The sequence below is a fragment of the Spermophilus citellus genome (assembly GCF_964194105.1).
Source record: "Spermophilus citellus genome assembly, chromosome: 1".
NCBI lineage: Eukaryota > Metazoa > Chordata > Mammalia > Rodentia > Sciuridae > Spermophilus > Spermophilus citellus.
The window spans coordinates 192,923,333-192,944,812 of record NC_138182.1 but is presented as its reverse complement, the minus strand read 5'-3'; the positions used below and the strand labels follow the sequence as shown (position 1 = coordinate 192,944,812).

The window sequence follows — 21,480 nt, the reverse complement described above, 5'->3', positions numbered from 1 at the left end:
TTTTGTTTTTTGTTTTTTTTTACTTTGGGCCCAGATAAGGTCCATAAATTTGGATTTATTATTGAATCTCTGAATCTGATTTATAGGTGACATCTCTTTTGTCTCTTTGAAGAACTGAAGTTGTTTTTCTTACAGTTTTCCATACTATAAACTTTATTGATAACATTCACATGATATAGTTTAACATATTCTTTTTTCTTCTGTATTTCCTATGAATTGGTAGTTGGATCCAGAAATTTGATCAGATTTGGGTTCAGTCTTTTTAGGGGTACTACATTTATAGAGGTAACATGATGGTCTTCTATCAGGAAGCACATAATATTCTGATGGAAGATCATATTACCATATTAACAGTCATTAATAACACCTAGCTCCATTAATTCATTAGGAATTAATTACAGAATTAATTGAAATACTTGTGTTAAGAGAAACTGCATCTCCTACTTGATTACTTTTCGATGCAGTTTGTACCCAGAAAATCAAAGAAAATGTTTGTATCTTTCTGCTCATCTGCCTGGTTTCACAAGTTGGAAGCCAAAATTATGTTTGAAGTAGAACCTTTTTGAGTTACTTTCTAAAGTGAGTAAACAGAAGCCAGATATGGTGCCTCACACTTGTGGTCCCAGCTACTTGGGAGGCTGACACTAGAGGATAACTTAAGCTCAGGAGTTTTGAGGTGAGCCTAGGCAAAAAGAACAAACATTAAAAAAAAAAAAAAAAAAAAAAGTTAAACTGGGCACAGTGGTTCATGCCTATAATCCCAGCAACTCAGGGGGCTAAGGCAGGAGGATTGCAAGTTCAAGGCCAGGCTTAGCAATTTAATGAGGCCTAATTAACTTATTAGGTGCAATCAAAATAGATTGTATCCCAATTTGCTCAGTGTAACTATCAGACACAATCACTCTATTCCTCCTCAACAAATATTTGAATAGCTTTCATAGCAGTGTGTATTTAAAGATGAATAAAAGGAAACCAAAAAATAGACAAAGAGAAATTCTGATATATATTTGGAGAGGTTCCCTTTAGTCATTTTTCTAATCCCCACTTCATTACTTCCCAGCTTATTTTTTCACTTCACTATTAATCTTTTCCCTACCCCTTCCACATAAAAGATAATATAAAACTCAATTTTATATTATCAATTTTCAACATACATTTACTAAGCATCTATGTTATATCAATAATGTACCCTGCCATATAGTAGTGAGCAATATATATGCTCCCTTTTCTTCAAGAAGCTTATAAACTAGAAGACAAGTCAAGCAGTTTCCAAAAGTGTGTTAAATACTACAAGAGGGCAAGTACATAGAGCTACAGGAATATGTATTAGAAAACTAAAATTGTGCCACGTACAATGGCACACGCTTATAATACCAGCAGCTCAGGAGGCTGAGGCAGGATGATTGCAAGTTCAAAGCCAGCCTTAGCAAAAGTGAGGTGCTAAGCAACTCAATGAGATCCTATCTCTAAATAAAGTACAAAACAGGGCTGAAGATGTGGCTCAGTGGCTTGTGCCCATGAGTTCAAACCCCAGTACCAAAATAAAAGAAAGAAAACTAAAATTAAACCTAATTTTAAGGTAAAGTTGTTCCTGGAGAAAGATATAAATTAACTTTATATGACACCTGAAAGATCATAAGGCAAAGTAGACATAATCTTGGTGAAAGATGATGGTGGTCTGAGAGTTTCTTCTGTGACCCTCAAATTTGAGAGTCGTTTCGTCAACAGATAATCTGAATATCTCAAAATATTTAGGAAATAGACTCTTTCAGGCTTTTATTAGAGGTTGGGTTTGAGGACTAAGAGAAGGAGAAGTCAAGAATGACTTCCAGATTTCTGTTGTAGGCAGCTGGAAGGATAGTGGTGCAATTTAGTGATAACACAAGATGAAGAGGAGGTTAGTGAGGGAAAATAATGTTTAGTTCTGAAAATGTTAAGTTTGCAGGTCTTAAGTTGGAATTAAGAAAAGTGAACAATGTGATCATTGAAGGTGTGGAAGATCTTTGCATCCCTAATGAATAAATGTGGGAATATGAAAACTTAGAATGAAATCCCAAAGCAATAGAATAGTGTTCCATAAAAGAGGAAATAGTTAATAATATCCACCATTTCCAGATAGGTGAGATGGAATAACTATAGCTTTAAGCTATTAAAAACTAGCAAGAGAATTATGGAAGTGATGAACCACAAGAAATCTAAGCTGGAGTATATAGAAAGATCCAGACACTGGATGTTCTAGTCATTTCTTTTTTTTTTTTTCTCATTTATTATTATTATTATTAGTTGTTCAAAACATTACAAAGCTCTTGACATATCATATTTCATACATTTGATTCAAGTGGATTATTGTTCTAGTCATTTCAAAGAAGCAATATCTTATCGAAAGTTGAATGCCAGAAAGTAAGAAGAATAAGATAATCTTCTCTGCTGTCTGTCTACTCTGGAGAGTGCTAACAACTTTTACAAGTTGGGAAGTATTTCTACAAGTCTAACCAGCATAAATAATACAGACACATGAAGGGAGTTAAGTCTAGAAAGGAGAGTCACTCTGGACTCTAGTGTTCTTAATCCAACCTGAGATTTCCCTTCATGGGTATAAGTAGATTTTTATTTGGAGGGATATTTTAAAAACCTCTCACTGGAATTTTTTTAAATTAACTTTATTGAGGAAAGATTACCATAAAATAAAATACATATAGTTGAATGAATTTTAACAAATGTCAAATATATATTCGTTTTGAGACTTACAGTGGTCATACTTTTAATGATATATTTAGTTGTTTATATATGGCTCGTTTGGAGTACCTTCATATAAAGTTATCCATATTTATAATATAAATTTTACTGTTCTATAATTTGCTTACTTTCTAGGGTTTAACTACACGAATGGACCATGAAACAGCCAGTGTTTTGAGTTCTGGTAGCACACACTCTGCTCCTCGAAGACTGACAAGTCATTTGGGAACCAAGGTAACAGAAGATTACAAACTCTGGTTCCTAATGCTATTAATACTTTGTTAAGACATTGTTCACATATATTTTCTAGAAGAGAATTCTTACTAGGTCTCCGTAACGTCAATTTTTTTTTTCTTTCTTCTGCGACTGAGGATTGAACCCAAGGCCCTATGCATGCTAGGCAAGCACTCTACCACTGAACTACATTCCCAGCTTTCTACCATGTTTTTATACAAAAAAAGCATAAACAAAGGAGAAAAGGATCATTAAAAAACTGGCAAATTATGTAATTGTTCATTCTTTTTCAGCCTCATCTTGTATTTGTCTGCAGGTATCCTAAACTCCAGCCAGACTAGCTTACTTCCTGAATTGCCTGTAATTTTCTGCCTCCATACCTTGTCTGCTGTGGCATACGCCACTTTCTACCCCACCACAAATGGTTGTAACAATATTAGCCAGCCTCCAAAATTCTTCTTAGGCTTTGTTTTTCTAATTCTCAGGGTCCCCTTAAGCTCCCCAAGTGATCCACTTACCTGATTTGTATCACTAACAATTGGAATGAAGCTCTCTTTTGGAAAACAGGGACTATTTTTTATTTATCTTTTTCAGCATCTAGCACAGTGTCTGTACATAATGAGTGTTTAATATTTATTGAGATGCATGGAAAAATTATTGAGGTTGAATGTTACCCAGGGCTGATAAGTGAGCTTTCTTAGGGTAGCTCAGATGTTAGTAAATCTTTTAGGATTGTGGGAAAATGTTAGAAAGAAAATATTTGTTTTAAAGCCAAAGCTCTGATGGGTACAGTGACACATGCCTATAACCCCAGCAACTTGGTAGGCTAAGGCAGGAGGATTGCAAGTTTATTATCAGCCTGGGAAACTTATAGAGATCCTGCCTCAAAATAAAAAATTAAAAGAGCTGAGGATGTAGTTCTATGATAGAGTATCCCTAGGTTCAATCCCAGTATTACAAAATAAAGCCAGAAGCTTTAATAGAATATTAACTGAGATGAAATTTAATGTTACCAAATAATACATTTTCAATAAAAACTAAATATTCCATTTTTTCTAAATAATATAACAACTCTTAAGAAACACATTGAAATAACTAATGTTGACTTAAGGAATGCATTTTAGGGTAATCAATGATATGATCAATATGAAGCTTAATCCTTTTTATAATTCACAATAGTTAACTACTTGAGATCTCTTGTGTGCCAAGGTATTGTATGTACATTATTGCTAATCCTCTCAAATGCCCTGTGAGATATTCTTATCCCTCTAATGAGAAAACTGAAGTAAAAAAAAATGATAATGTTAAGACTTTACTATGTATTTTGAATGCCAGCCACTGTCCCATATGTATTATTTTATTTAGTCTTCACAAATTACTGTTTGGAACTTAGAAAACTAAATCTCAGAGAAATTAAATAAATTAACTAGCATCAACCAGCTTGTTTGTAAGTGGTGGAGCCAAAATTTGAACCTAAATCTGATTTATTCATAGTCCTATATTATCTTCCTAAAATTTCGTATCTAAAAGTAGGTATGTTTACACATTCAGAGCAGCGTTTCTCAACCTCAGAACTATTAGCTAGATAATTCTTTGTTGCATTATGGGATTTTTACAGCATCCTTGGTCTCTACCCACTGGATTCCCTTACTTCTGCCTCCCAATTGTTATAACCAAAAATGTCTCCAAGATATAGCTAAATGTGTCCTGATGGGGGCAAAATTGGCCCTGATTGAGAACAACTGAGTTAAAGAGATAACACTCTATACTTTTATGTAATAGCCTCTAGCTTTGAAATGAAGCTGATGACAGTCCAGGATAATTAGGTACTATTTTCCTGTTTCTAATCTATTTCTAAATAAATTCTTAGAATGTATTGTCAAAGTAATTAATGCTTACCAGATGGCTTTAAAAAAAGAAAATGACTATATGTCCTGGCTTTATCACTCCTTATGTGATCATGGCATTTTCATTTTTATGACAAATATTTTGCATTTATAAGAGAGAAATTATTGGACTGGGGTTGTGGCTCAGTGGTAGAGTGCTTGCCTCGCACGTGCGAGACCCTGGGTTCGATCTTCAGCTCCACATAAAAATAAATGAATAAAATAAAGGTATTGTGTCCAACTACAACTAAAAAAATAAATATTTTTTAAAAAGAGAGAAATTATTAATTTTAAAATATCATAATCTGATCAGAATTAGTGATTATCTTGAATTAGTATTTAGTAAATAACAATTATTACAAAAATGTTTTCTCATGATTGTAGTTGTAGATTAAAAAATAAAATTTTTAATTACATAATGGATTTAGATAAACCACATTCCTTTTTTTTTTAAACCACATTCCTTGTTGTGTGTGTGCATGATATAGACATCAGTTGATTTTCACTCATAGTTAGTAGATTACCCCACCCCTAATCCAGACAAATAGCATTTAAGTATGATAGAACCTACTTTCTTATTTCACACTGTATAATACCACTGCTACTATTTATTCACATAAACAAATTATTGATTATTGTCTAGATTTTGATAAAATACCATTACTTCATCCTAAAGATTTTGTTTTGTTTTGTTTTTTTACTAAGTTACAATAGATATCCCATTCATCACTTCATTAGTCTTGGCTTTTAGATATTAAAGTCATAATTTTATTTCTAAACTCATTTGGCCCACAGGTGGAAATGGTGTATTCATTGTTGTCAATGCTTGGTACTCATGATAAGGATGATATGTCACGAACTTTGCTAGCCATGTCTAGCTCCCAAGACAGCTGTATATCCATGCGACAGTCTGGATGTCTTCCTCTCCTCATCCAGCTTTTACATGGCAATGACAAAGACTCTGTATTGTTGGGAAATTCCCGGGGCAGTAAAGAGGCTCGGGCCAGGGCCAGTGCAGCACTCCACAACATCATTCACTCACAGCCTGACGACAAGAGAGGCAGGCGTGAAATCCGAGTCCTTCATCTTTTGGAACAGATACGAGCTTACTGTGAAACCTGTTGGGAGTGGCAGGAAGCCCATGAACAAGGCATGGACCAGGACAAAAATCCAAGTATGTGCTTTATAATGTACGTCATAGTGCATGTTTGAAAGCAAATGTAAAAGTTTTAGATTAGAAAACTTTGTAGTTAATATGTTATCTTTATGAATGAAGGAGTTAATTCATATTAGCTGTCTATGCCATTAACATACATAGCTTAAGTCTGTATTTTCCTTAAAAAAATTAACAAAGGAATACGTTATGTACACTACTCAGTAATCAAAAAAGAACAGCAAATCAAAAGAAATTTATATAGTCAAAGCTTAGTAGAGCTAGAAAGAACTTGAACAATTGTTGGTTGCCCTTCTCTTTTATTCCATAGGGGAAGCTCAGAAAAGCAACTTTATATTAGTTCCTCCAGCTACTAGTGACCAAGCTGTACTCTTTCATATATTCGTATCAGTCTGTTCAGTGGACACTGTATTTCTGTTAGTGTTATGTGATCCTCCAACAAAAAGGGAAAGGGAAAGCATCATCATCTCCATTTTACAGATGTAGAAACTGAGACTCAGAGAGGCTAAAAGACTTGTTATGGCCTACAGCTAGTAAGTAACAGAGCCAGAAACACAAACAGGTTGAATGTGCTGTTAGCTCTTTACTCTTCCTACTGTACCACCTTGCTCCAGGCAGTGGGCCCCAGTTTCTGGTAATAATAAGCCCCCCCAGCTCTTTGCTCAGGAAGAGACCCTTGTTCACTAGCCCTTCTCCCTCAGGAGCAGGGAACATAGAAGTTGGGTCCCTTGGGGACGTAACTTCATTCCTGTAGCCAAGAACCAACAGCAGTAAGTATATAAGGTAAGACCTTCCTTCACCCAGTAAGAATTAATGCATGTGTGCACATGCATGCACACACACACACAGGATAAGGAGATGATTTTTTTCATATCAACCTATTGATTTGGGGAGCAGTAAAAGGAATTGTGGTAAAAATATGATTTAGGAAACCATAGCAGATTTTTTTCCAAGCTTAAATATAAACATTATTTTAAATCTAAAATGTTTTAAGATAAGAAAAAAGTAGAGCTGATTCTTTATATCTGCTATCCTAGGAATGAGGAGAGCTAATAAGATATATTATTGAGAGAATATTGCCTTTCTGAATTGATTCTTGGCTAACCACAATAATGAAATGGTCCAGATTTTTTTTGGGGGGTGGGGGGCTCATGGTACTAGAGATTGAACCAGGGCCTCAAGTATGCCAGGCAAGTGCTCTACCACTAAGCCACATCCCCAGCACCACATTATTACTTCCAAACAAATACTTATGTCAAGTAATAAGTTTTGAAACCTTGTACATAAGCCAGGTATAGTGGCACACATCTGTAATCCCAGTGATCCAGGAGACTTAAAATAGGAGAATCTCAAGTTCAAGGCTACTCTCAGTCCCAGTGAGACCATCTCAAAGGACTGGGAATGTAGCTTAGTGGGACATCTTTTTCTTTAAATTTTTTACTATCTATTATATGTATGTATGTATCAGTCTATTAAATTTTATCCACTAGGTATTATATTGGTACATACACATTTTCCATTTTCTTTCATTCTTTTTCTTTCTTTCTTTCTTTCTTTTTTTTTATGTTTCTGTTGTTTGTAATAGTGAGACTCAAACCCAGGGGTGCTCTACCACTGAGCTACTTCACCAGACCCTTTCATTTATTTTTTTGAAATGATGGTCTCACTGACTTGCCTAGGCTGACCTTGAACTTTCATTCTACTGCCTCAGCCTCCTGAGTTGCTGGGATTATAAGCCTTTGCCACCATGTTGGGCCTCAGCCATGGGCTTTTAACCCACATTTATGAAAATAGCTAAAGTTATAAACACAATTAAACATTTATTCCAAAGTATTTTTATTCTTTCACATAGTGAACATAATTAGAGGGAGAGGAGGTACTTGGGAATTAACCCAGGGGCGCTTAACCAGTGAGCTAGTGCGCTATATCCTTACCACTTTTTATTTTTTATTTTGAGATAGAATCTCAATAAGTTGCTTAGGGCCTTGCTAAATTGCTGAGGCTGCCCTCAAACTTGGAATCCTCCTGCCTCAGCCTCCCAATTCACTTGGATTATAGACATATCCCACCATGTGAAGATAATTTTAAATTATTAGATATGTTAATTATACCATAAACATTCAGGGAACTTAAATTAAGTTCCCTGAATTAGATTAAGTTACCTGGATATTAGATTAATAGAACTGGTAAAGGATAGATGAGTGGTAAACATTTTTATGGAACCAAGAAAAGCTTTTATTCATTTTCTGTTCCACATTTGTAGTCTTTATTCTCATCCACTCAGCAAATATTTGTCAATCCATTAAATTTATATGCATTAGGGATATGCTAATATATTACATATTTTTAAAGTATAATCATTGTTTTTCAGGTAACAAAACATTATGGTTTACATCAATTGTATTTTCCAGTGCCAGCTCCTGTTGAACATCAGATCTGTCCTGCTGTTTGTGTTCTAATGAAACTTTCATTTGATGAAGAGCATAGACATGCAATGAATGAACTTGGTAAGACAGAAATGTTTCCTAATGCCATAGACAAATACTTGTGGATTTTTTTAAATCATGGTAGAAATTTAATACACTACATGAAGATATTCAATCATTGATAAGTTGAAATATAAGGATGCTAACTTCTATTACCAGGTACTTCCTTCTTGTAGCAAAATACTGTACCCTGGTTTCCCTGGTTTTCCTGAGTCAACAGAAACTGCTACCCTGTTATAAACTAACTTAGATTTTCAGAATCTTAGCCAATGATTAAAAAAATTATTGAACAGACCCCTCCTGTTCCTGTACCAGGGTTAACCTGTGTAACAGTTTATTTAAGAGTAATCTGAATTATTTCGAAATATAGAGGTTTCATTTTCCTTGAGATCTGTTAGTCACTTCTGATAAACACCAAGAAGAAATATTATTAAGCATTTCATTTATCTTCACAGTTTTCAGTATTTTACTCAATTTTCATCATAAGCGGCATGGTGTCTTTGAAACTGATTAATATAGAAAAACATTATGCTAGAAACATTTCATTAATTTTGTAACAATTAGTCCTTTAGGTATGTGTTATCACACGCTCTAAACCTTATATAACCTGCATTTGTGCACCCCATTTTTCATGAAATGGTTTTTGATTTCTAGGTTCATTTTGCACATGTGATATTTATATATTGCATGATGCTGAGCCATCTCATGTGAGCTGTAGTTTTTCATGCCACAGCAAGATCCATACACTGAGTTTCCATCTTAGTGTAGCTGTGCCCTTGCTTTTTGTGCTGTTTACGTTACATTACATTCCAGCCTCCACTTTGTATTCCTGTCACCCTCATCATTGTCATTCATCGTTTATCTTAAAAGTGATTAAAGTCATGAGACTCTTAAACGCAGAGAACTCGTACAGCCAAAAAATGAGTGTTGTCTCCTTCAGAGTCATCACTTTGGGAGGCTCTGTACTTTTGAAATTTCAGGCCTACCCTCAGCCATGCTTTCTTCCCCACAGTCCCACCTGATTCTCTTTTCTCCCCTAGTGTCCTGTGGAATCTCAGTTTATCTTGAGTTCTTCCCTCATTATTTTAACTTTTTTTTAATGCTAATAATAACGGGAAAGGAATAATAATAATAAACAGAAAATCCAGTTTTAAGATATTTTTCTATTATAAATGTTCCTATGTTCCAATGGACTGTAGACTAGGACTGACACATTAATCATCTGAATTTCAAAATAAAACTTAGACTCAGTATTTGTTCCTCTTCCTTCTTCAGGTAGGAAGGCTACCCGGGGCATTTCATCACAGGAGCTAGGGCAGGGGCTTTCAGGTGAGGAGCAGGATGGGGCCTCTGGGGGTGTGACTGCTGGGGACATAGCCACAGGGATTACCTTCCTCTCACTCCTAGTCTCCAAATTTACACTGGGGCAAAAGGAGAATTAAGGTTTGTAAATTGGGGGGAGATAGTATAAGATAGTACAGGCATCTGGCAGTAAGGAATTAGGGAAGAAATAAATCCCAATTAGATGAAGGGAAATCCTGAAGCTCAGTCCATTGGGACTGTCATATGTGCATATATGAAGATCATGGTCATTTAACCTATATAAATATATATATTTAGACTATATATATATATACACACACATACATACATATATATGATATTAATCTGTCCCAGAAACTGTGCTAGGCACTAGAAATTTTTAATAAGACATGGCCCTGTCTTCCAAAGAACTTATGATTTATTTGCCTTAGTGTTTTACAAAGTTTCTAGATCATAACATCACCAGAGATGCTTGTCAGAACATATAGATACTCTAGCCCTGTAGCAAACAGACTCTCCAGGGAGGAGACTAAGAATCATATTTAACAAGCAACTCAGATGATGCTTATGATCAGGAAACTTTGTGGAACATTGATCTCTATAGAATATTGATGCTGAGCTCCTGATACTTATTTTAGAATGGAGCATTTCATGCTAATAGTGGCTATCTAAACTAAGTAAAACAAAAATAACATACTTTTAAAAATTAAACATCATCTCTCGGTTCTTTTTTTTTTTTTTTTTTTTTTAAGAAACTGAATTTAAGGATTCTATTTAATGTCACCTGAGGCAGTTGGTCCTCCATTATTTGTAAGGTTATAAGATACCATATTGGACAATAATTATATCCATCCACACCACTATTTTCTAACTTAGACATCAAATAAAATGTATAAGGATGTGCTTATTACCTTGAAACATCCTAACTTTTTTTAGGGCAGCCAATTTTTATTCTATCAACCAAAAATTTGCATATTTTACTGAATCCATTTATAGTTTTAGCCTATGAATTATATTCTTTGCCTCAAAATTCACTGAAATCTTTTCTTCTTATTTGCCTGGCATTGTAAATGATTTTGTCTTGTATCTGATGTGCCAGATTTTTATTGAATGTTCCTTTTTTTCATTAGCCATGTTGTTCATGGTTTTGTTGACACCCATCATATCTTTCTTTAATCTTTTTTCTCAGAATCAAATCCTAAAATGTTTAGTTTTTCCATACAAGAGGTTTCAAGTCTTTGACAATTTAATGCCTTCTTGGGACCTTCTTTTGATGTACTTTTATCTTTTTTAAGAAAGCATTCCAGGTATTGCTATATATACCAGGCAGGATTTTATGAAAAAACAAGACATAGTTTATCTAACTTCACTGTTGATATTCTGCTTCATAATACTCGACATTTGGGGGATCTCATTAATATCCTGAGCCACAGACTTCAGGTCTGTAGTGACTCTGATAATATCCTGGGTTAGAATTCTGTTATTATACTTCTCCTTTATCCAACTGCAGTATCATCTACTCCCAAGGCTTCAGTTACCACGTTAGTGTTAGTGTTCAGTGTTTTTCAAATTTACATCTTAGTTCAAGTTCTCTCTCCTGAGTTTTAAACACACATCATACTTCCTAATTGACATCTTCCTTTAGGTGATATTTCAAAGATTCTAACTGAACTATCACAAACTTAAATTCTTAATTCCCCCACCCTTAAATCTCTGTTTCTTCCAGGATTTCTCTTGGCAAAATCAATCCACTTGCTTAAGCCAAAATTTTTTAAAGTCATACATGGTTTCGTTTTTATTCCCTTCATCTAATAACTGAGTACTTTAATTCCACTTCTTAATTATATTTCAAATCAATATTTTTTTCTTCCCCAGTTCAAGCCACCATTGTCTCTCTTGTTCTATAATACTTTATCTTATGCCACTCCCTGTTCCAGTCATAATCCATTCCACACATTGCAGATATAGTAGTCTATTTAGAATGCCCATCTCATTATACTTTCCTCTGCCTAAAATCCTTAATGTGGCACAGAAAGTCTTACATGATCTTACCCATTTTTGTAGCCTCATCTTGTGTCCCTTTCCTTGTTGATTCATATTTCAAACTCAAGGGCCTCTACACATACTGTTTCCTCTTCCAGAATGCGTCTTTCTCATACTTTCTCCACCATTGTTAAGTACTCATTCTTCCTTAAAGATTTGCCTTAAACATTATTTTCTTAGCCTTTTTCTGGGACCTCCCCCCAACCCTGGGTCTAGGTTAAATCCACTTATTAACCCTGGGCTTGAAATGTCTGTCTTTGCTCTAGTTTGTAAGCTTTTTAAAGAAAGTGACTAGTTTTGGTTCACTGATTATATATTTTTCTACTATCACAGGTAAATTCAAGAAAAATCTTTCTAAATACAGTTAGATTTTCTTTGAACAAATTAATTTTTATTTACCTATAGTCAAAGTTGTCTGTCATTTCTGCTAGTCATAAAGATTTTCGTGAATCTTTCTACAGTTAAATCCTTTGGCCTGGAATTCTTGCCCAAGATAGAACTTTGTTTGCAAACAAAGTTCCAGATCATTTATAAAACCATAATATACTGGCCTTCTTTCAGATTAATGACCTATTTAGGCTTACATTATCCCAGAATTGCTTGTCTATATTCATCTTTTTTTCCTTTTTTTTCTGTGTTAGCCACTTCTCTGTAACAAAACAATATTCCAAGTCCCATGATTATTAATGTTTGATGATGAATAATATTTTTCATAGCTCCATGTGCATTTTTATCTTTCTTTTGTTCATTTCCTCACCATTTTGCTTCACTTTTTTTTTAAAGCCCTTCTTTTGTTGTCTTTTCCTTTCACTTTGTTTTCCTCCTTGCCCTCCTACTGTTGGCCACTGTGGGCATTGTTGAGCATACCCAGTAGTAAGAATCAGGGGGAAAGAAAATACAAAATCCTAGTATAGATGGTATTCAATACTATTAAAGAAAAGTAAAGAGATTTTTTTAAGCACAAATAGTTTTATAGAACTTAGAAGTTGATCAGACATTCTTTTGATGAAAAAATAATCATTGCTTAATGCACAGTTTCTTTTAAAAGTTTCATTATTCCTAAGGGTAATTATTTTGACAAATAAAAAATATTAAAGTAATTAGGCAACAATGTGCGACGATGAAGAGTGTTTTTTTAAGCCCTAATAGTAAAAATAAGTTGCCTTTTTCTATTGATGTTTTGAAAGACCTAGTAATAGAAAACGGTCATCTTCATGGTTGGCAGCATGTAGTATATGTGCAGTAAGTAGAAAATACACTCATTCAGTAAAGCAAGGGGCTGGAGGGTGGAGTAACTTGCAGAAAATGGAATAGCTGTCAGTTGTACTTTATAAATATGTTACACTAAAGTCCTTTATAATAGCTTTTGTGGCTTATAAATCTAAAGGCACATTTAAACCATATATACTTATTCTTTGAGGTTTCTTTTTCCTAATATTTAATTATCAATTTGATGATAATTTGTTTTATTTTAGATTATTATCTTTTTCCTCTTGCCCTTTTTAAATTAGGGGGACTACAGGCCATTGCAGAATTATTGCAAGTGGACTGTGAAATGTATGGGCTTACTAATGACCACTACAGTATTACTTTAAGACGATATGCTGGAATGGCTTTGACAAACTTGACTTTTGGAGATGTAGCCAACAAGGTATGTTTTCTTAAGATCTGTTTCTTAAAGACGGCTCAGGTGCATAAGTTAGGTCAGGTTAGTTTACTTTCACATACACAAACTACTTTTCACTTACTTTATTTGTCTCCCTTCTAATTAAACAATGACTAATAAAAACCTGTACTTCAAGTCCACTGCATATCCTTACTCATTTCATTGGGCTTTGCCTAAATAAAGGCAAAAGTACATATACAGGTGAAACACCATAGTGAATTTATACAGTTATATTACAAAAATTGTTATTATGAATCTGAAAATCCCGATGACCAAGGCAAGTGTGAGGCACATACTAATTCCATCCAGGTAAAAGATCTTACTTTAAAATCCTTTGCTTATATTTCTTATCTATTCACTTTATTTTTTTCAGTTTTACAAGGATAGCAGAGAATTGGGAGGGCATCTGTCTTTCTTCTAGATAATCTTGTTCTACATCTTTTACAGGTGAAATATCTGTTATGAACAGTGAAAACTAGGTTTGACATTTAGTAAGCACAACTTCAAGCTACCTTTTGATGACACTCTGTTTAATATCTAATTTTACAGGCTACACTATGCTCTATGAAAGGCTGCATGAGAGCACTTGTGGCCCAACTAAAATCTGAAAGTGAAGACTTACAGCAGGTACCACTTAGAATCTCAAATGTTTCTTGGATATTAGCAGGTTAATATTCTGACTTAAGTCATAGCTCAGTATTTAGTACCTCATGTTTTAGAGTAAAGTTCCTGTAACATTAGAATAAAGGAAAATAATTATAGGAATTTCTTTGCTACAGGTAGAGCATTCCTAATCCAAAATCTGAAACTTTTTGAGTGTTGAACATGACAGCACAAGTAGAAAATTACACACCATGAAACTTCATGCACAAAATTATTAAAATGCTATATTAAAGTTACTTTCAGGTTATATATATATAAGATGTGTATGAAACATGAATTTTATATTTAAACTTGGGTGCTATGTCCAGGTTATTGCATACTGTATATATGCACATTCCAAAAGCAAACAAAATCTGAAACCCAAAACACTTCTGGTCCCAAGCATTTTGGATAAGGTTTTCTCAACCTGAATAGATTTTACTCTTAACCTCTAGCATTAGAAATAAAAGGAAGCTAGTATTAAGCATTTTTATACAAATTTTTCTAAAATTGATTCATTTGCAGGTTATTGCAAGTGTTTTGAGGAATCTGTCTTGGCGAGCAGATGTAAATAGTAAAAAGACACTGCGGGAAGTTGGAAGTGTAAAAGCATTGATGGAATGTGCTTTGGAAGTTAAAAAGGTACCCTTGAAAATAGTACTGTAATATGGATTCATGTTAGCTACCTTTTTTTGCCACCTTCTCCATACTTCTCCCCTCACCTTGCCAGGAGATTTCCTAATTTCTGACCTATTTATCTTCATTGTTTTAGTTCAATCTCTAGGAGTATTAAAGGGGAAAGAATTTGTATATGGTAGTTTAGTCAGGGTTTCTCAGCTCTGACATTGTAAACATTTTTGACGCAGATAATTATTTGTTTTAGGGGGCTGACCTATGCATTGTAGGATATTTTGCAGCATCCATAGCCTTTGCTCACTAGCTGACAGCACACCATCCCCTTGCCCCCAACAGGTGTGATAATCCAAAAGATTTCCAGATATTGCCAAATGTCTCTCAAGAAAAAGGTACAAAGTCACTCTTGAGAATCTCTGTTGTATTACTTGTGAGCTCTCCAAATTTCAGTTCCCCAAAGTCCTAAAAATTTAATGATCAATAGGAAACTCCAAGTAATAATTTCTTTCTAGGACATATCTTCAGGTAGGGTATCTAGTTCAAAAACTAAGCTACTTTAAAAAAAAAAAAAAAAAAAAAGTAAACTTGAAATCAGGGAGCAACCAAGCAAGTTATCTTAGCCAAACTGGGCTTCCTTGACCCAACTGGCCGAGACCTGTAGCCTAAATTTTCTTCTTAAAAACTTTTATTTTCAGAGAGAGTGAAGAGTTTTTTTGTTTTTCACTGTTTATTTAGTTGTGTATTTTTAGTGAAGTCTATTTTTTATACCTGGAAGACACTTGAAAATTTATTAGGAGAAAAGTATTCAACTAAATTACTAGTTATAAAGATAATATTCAAATATGCTTGGGGTATGCATAAAGATACCTTTAAAGCTACTGAATGGAGCTGGTCATAGTGGTGCATGCCTCTAATTCCAGCAACTTGAGAGGCTGAAGCAGGACAATCACAGTTCAAGGCCAGCCTGGGCAACTTAATGAGAAGCTGTCTCAAAATAAAAAGGACTAGGGATGTACCTTAGTGGTAGAGTGCCCCCTGTGTTCAATTCCCTGTACTACAGAAAAGTAAAATAAAATTGAGCGGAAAACTAACACTTCAGAAAAGAAGTTATATTAATGACCATTAAGCACTAGAAAAGATAAATGACATCCTTAGTTCTAAGGGAAATGCAAATCAAAAATACAGTGAGATACCATTACACAGATCATATTACTTAAAGTTTAAAAATTGGTCAAGTATTATAAGGATGTTGAGCAGTAGAGATCTTATACACTTCTGGTGAGAATGTGAAATGGTGTAACCACTTTAAAACATTTGGCAGGGACTGGGGTTGTGGCTCAGTGGTAGAGCACTTGCCTAGCATATTCAGGGCACTGGGTTCGATTCTCAACACCACATAAAAATAAATAAATAAAATAAAGGTATTGTGTCCAACTACAACTAAAAAAAAAACAAACACTTTACAGTGTTTTTAAGTTAAACATACACCTGCCATATGACCCAGCCATTGCACTTCTAAGTATTTTACCCAAGAGGAACAAAAACTGATGTTCACACACAGAATTACACATGAATGTTCGTAGTAATTTTGTTTGTGATAACATAAATTAGAAATAACTCTGATGTCTGTCAGCAGGTAAATGGTAAACAAATTGTGGGATATCTGTACAATAAAATTCAACTCAGCTATAAAAAAGAATTAACTAGGCAGGCATGGTAGCACATGCATATAGTCTAAGCCACTAGGGAGGCTGAAGTGGGAGGATCACTTGAGTCCAGTTGTTCAAGACCAGCCTGGACAATACAGACCTAAAGATCTACATACAGATTTAATTGATACAGACTTAAAAAGCTAGATTAAAAGATACATCCTACTGAAAAACACAGAAGACCAGAATAAATGGAAAGACTTGTCCTTTGCTTGGAAAAGGCCATTTTACCCTAAATTTATCTGTATTTTTTTTTTTAAATTATGTTGTGATACCCAGGCTGATGACCTTAAGTAATGCTCTTGCCTCAGCTTCCCAAGTAGCTGGGACTTAAAGAATGTGCAAAACCATGTCCAGTTTCATCTATAAATTTTTAATGTAAGGCCAATCTTGGAAAAACTAGCCGATCAGAAATTGCTATTATACAATTCTGATTTGGGCTTCCTGGTTAACAATATTAAGAGTTTGTTGGTTTCCTCTTTGTCTATATTCAGTGCAGTAGTCATTGTGAACATGCTTTTTCTATAATTAGTCATTGATTGCCTTTCAGCTTTATTTACTACTACTCATGATCAAGAATCAGGACTTCTTCCTATTTCCCCTGCATGTATGGCAGCACTTTAACTCTGTTCAGCTAGCTTACACCTTCCACACAATAGAGCCTTGTCTTTAATGTGTTCTGTGCCCCAGTTTTTACTGTTTACTTAAAAATGTGAGTACTTTACTCTTGTCCTCTACATCTTCTCTAATGGATCCTTCTTTTCTTATGTTTCAACTACATAAGAAACCCAGTCTTTTGAAAATGAAAATAAAAATGTTCTGTGGCTTCTAACTACTACAGTGTTTTTCTTTCCTGTAACATCCAAAGCCTTGAACAAGTTACTTGCTTCATTTAATTAGTCATACCATCTTCAGTCTCTCCTGATTTTGCTTCTGATACAGCTCTTTTCCAGGTTGCAAAATCTGGATTTATAGATTCACTTTGGTTTTTCTTTTCTACCTTCACCTGTATTTTATACTTTATGATCATGCAACTTACTAAAACTCCTCCCTTTGCTTTCACCTGTATTTCCAACTTTTTTATGTATATATATTTTTTTAAGTTGTTGATAGACATTTGTTTGTTTATATGTGGTGCTGAGAATCGAACCCAGTGCCTCGCACATGCCAGGCAAGTGCGCTACTGCTGAGCCGCAGCCCTGTATTTCCAACTGCTAATCATTTTGTCCTTGTCATTTTGTGTGTGAGCGTACGTGTATATGCATGCACACATACACACTGAGGATGGAGCCTAGGGCCTAGTATATACTAAGCACGCATTCTACCACTACACCACATCCCTAACTCCTAATCATTTCTTTTCTCCTCTGTTTTGAACTGTAAAACTTTATTGAATCAAAACTCTTGGCCTTTGACATATAGTAACACAGAGAGCAACTTTTGTTTTTCTAACTTTAGCTCTTCTGGGCAAATTGCAGTTTGACTCACTGCTCTAAAGACTTGCTATCTTTCTTATTCTCAGAAGCTTAAAATGCTCTGCCTTTACTTCAATCACATTGCAATTAAAATTGAGCTTTTCTCACATCTTGATTGTGGAAGCATTTCCTTCCTGCCTCTTTCTAGCTCTCTGATAAGCAGTGTCTAAACCTACTCTAATACTGTTTCATTTAATTAATTTCTTGATAAAGAGAATGGGTAGTTAACTACTTTTTTATTTAGGCCCATAATGTTTCCTGTGGCATTCAAAGCCTATATTTTAACTCTCTGAACTTACTTTCTACTGTTCCCAGCATGGGCCTTGGTCTCCTTTGTGTCTTTCTATTCTACAGTCCTTCCTTCCTGATTTGTTTTTGTTTTTGGTACTGGTATTAAACCCAGAGTTACAGTTGTATGCCACTGCACCTAGCCCTTCTTCCTGATTTCTGTTTCCATACTTTATTTATTTGTTTGTTTGGTTGGTTGGTTGGTTGGTTGGTTTTTGTACTGAGGATTGAACTGAGGATTTTGTACTGAGGATTTTGTGCTGAATCATTGTGATACATCCCCGGCTCTTTTTGTATTTAATTTAGATTCAGGGGCTCACTGAGTTGCTTAGGACCTCGATGAGTTGCTGGGCTGGCTTTGAACTCACAATCCTCTTGCCTTAGTCTCCTGAGCCACTGGGATTACAGGTGTGCACCACTGCACCTGGCTACTTCCATACCTTTTGGGGGGGTGGGGGGCAGGGGTAGTAACCGAGATTGAACTCAGGGGCACTCGACCACTGAGCCATAAAGCCAGCCCTATATTGTATCCAGAGACAGGGTCTCACTGAGTTCACTGAGTTGCTTAGTGCCTCTCTTTTTGTTGAGGCTATCTTTGAGCTCATGGTCCTCCTGCCTCCACAAGCCACTGGGATTACATACCTTTTATCATTCTGCTTCCCCTGCGAGGAGCTACTGTCTTCTCTATGAAGGTACAGGTCTTATCCTCCTACAGAACAGTCTTCTCTGGAATATTTTATTAAAATTCAGGCTGCAATAATCTTTTAGAGCACCTTGTTTTGTTTTGTTAATTGTTTGAAGTGCCTGTATGATAGGCACATGATAGATTTCTTTTTTTAATATTTATTTTTTAGTTTTATGTGGACATAATATCTTTATTTTATTTTCATGTGATACTGAGGATCTAACCCAGTGCCTCATACATGCTAGGCAAGCACTCTACCACTGAGCCACAACCCCAGCCCCAACAGATAGTAAATTTCTAATGAATGTTTTTTGTGAGATAAGTACAAAGACTGACACCAGGATCATGGGAGATTGTGACCAATTGCATATCAAAATGTTTCTATGGCAAGTGCAGTTTGACATTTTACTATAATATTGTATATTAGGGAGTTTTGGCTTTTTGTAATTAGTTTGCATTTTTGAGACATTTTTCCAGTATCCTTTCTTCTTTCCATAAGTTACATTGTTACTTTTGGATCAACCACATATAGACATTTATGTATGTTTTTAATACAAATGTAATACTGTATATACTGCTTTGCAAATTGCTCTTGTCATTTAACAGTACTTCTAAGATATCTTTCCCTATTTCCCCAACAACTCAGGAAGCTGAAGCAGGAAGATGGCAAGTTCCAACCTGGGAAACTTAGTGAGACCCTATCTACAAATTAAAAGGGCTAGGGATGTAACTCAGTGGTAGAATGCCCTGGGTTCAATTCCTAGTACTACGGTGCAGGGAAGGCGAGGAAGGAGGGGGATGATTTTCCTTATCCATGTATAGTAATAGAGGCTTTTTTAAATTTAGTTTCCATTGATTTGAAAATGTTATCTTTTCATAATGTACATGAATTATGTGTGTGTGTATACACATACACACACACACACTGTAAGTTCTGTAAGATATGTATATCATTTAAACAGGGAAGACCATTAATTTCATATTGTGTTATGCTTAATTTTGGATATTGCTTAAATTTTATTTGATATTTTATGAAAGTTTTTCTAAATGAAAATTTCTTAATAGTTTACCAGTGAATGACTTGGGAGGATCAAGGTTTAAAGCCAGCCTCAGCAACTTAGCAAGACCCTGTCTCAAAATAAAAAAATAAAAAGGGCTGGGATGTGGCTCAGTGGTAGAGTACCCGTGGTTCAATCTCTGGTGCCAAAAAATTTAAAAATTTTACTAGTCAGAGTTGGAAAACTGGGGAAATCAAAAAACAAACTTTGTTCAGTAGAAGTCAACATAAAAGTTATGAAAAACAAATTCCAGTTCTAATTAGATGACACATATTCTGTTTTTTAATAGGAATCAACCCTCAAAAGCGTACTGAGTGCCTTATGGAATTTGTCAGCACATTGCACTGAGAATAAAGCTGATATATGTGCTGTAGATGGTGCGCTTGCGTTTTTGGTTGGCACTCTCACTTACCGGAGCCAGACAAATACTTTAGCCATTATTGAAAGTGGAGGTGGGATATTACGGAATGTATCCAGCTTGATAGCTACAAATGAGGACCACAGGTATATACAGAGTTCTATATTACTTTCTACATGAATTCATTTCTTTGAAAAGACCTAATCGTGAGCAGTGTTTTGTATAATTATTAATAAGTTCAAAACCAAAATACACTTAGTACAGTGAAAAGATAAATGTTAATCCCAGTTTTACTCATTAGTGTATCTATTCTAATAAAGTTTCTAGTACCATAAAGGAGATTAGACAAACAAATGTTAAGAGATATAACCCATGTGTGGAATAAATAAAAGTCATAAATATTAGAACAAAATTCTTTCTTGTTTATTACTATGGCATAAAGGAATATGAAGCTTATTTTAAAAACAGCAAAATGATGAGCATGATTCTGAAAGTATAAAGGCTCTCATTTTTCCAGTGGTGTCTTAACATCACTTATCATATTATTTAAGTACCAGCCAATCTACTAGGTCTCTAAAATCTGAAAGATCAGAGTCAGAGCACACATTTTTAAAACTTGGGATCTATAATATGTGAACAAAAATATGAGTATTTTCAGAGCTTATTCATTTTTTTAATGTATCCAGTGTTATTCCTGTTGTTTTCAAAAAGAGCATCAGGTTCTTTTAATAGAGAATATAAACATCTTTTTATTTAAGTTTTTGATGTAAAACTTCAAGCTTTTTATAATCCTTCCTGCTACGCAAAAAGTATTTCGTAAACTCAGTAAGTACTCAGTTGACTACTGGACTATTGAGAAAAGACCACCACATTAAAGTTTATTGTGCACCCTTGCCAGTCTATTTTAAGGCCTATTAAAGCTGAATATGCTGTTAATGAACTTCCATGCATTAAACTAGCTATTGCTCTTTCAAGTCTCAGAGTTCATTATGCTAATTCTTAGCCCTTGTATTTACATGCTTTAAATATTTTGAAAACCTTTACTTCACATTATTTTTCAAAATAATGACAACACACACAATCT

At 34.7% G+C, this 21,480-nt stretch overlaps 1 protein-coding gene and 1 long non-coding RNA gene across 3 annotated transcripts in view; one reads left to right on the top strand and one right to left on the bottom strand.

Annotated features, from left to right (window-relative positions):
- Window positions 1-21,480, bottom strand: part of LOC308651072 — an 86,963-nt gene that overhangs the window by 49,570 nt on the left and 15,913 nt on the right. The gene's annotated exons all lie outside the window — the stretch shown is intronic.
- APC (APC regulator of WNT signaling pathway) overlaps window positions 1-21,480 on the top strand; it is a 131,484-nt gene that overhangs the window by 98,633 nt on the left and 11,371 nt on the right. Inside the window, 8 exon segments of the mRNA XM_081297773.1 lie at window positions 2,872-2,970; window positions 5,652-6,030; window positions 8,442-8,537; window positions 9,792-9,845; window positions 13,394-13,533; window positions 14,098-14,175; window positions 14,716-14,832; window positions 20,328-20,542. Coding sequence (XP_081153899.1) covers window positions 2,872-2,970; window positions 5,652-6,030; window positions 8,442-8,537; window positions 9,792-9,845; window positions 13,394-13,533; window positions 14,098-14,175; window positions 14,716-14,832; window positions 20,328-20,542 — 1,178 coding nt within the window.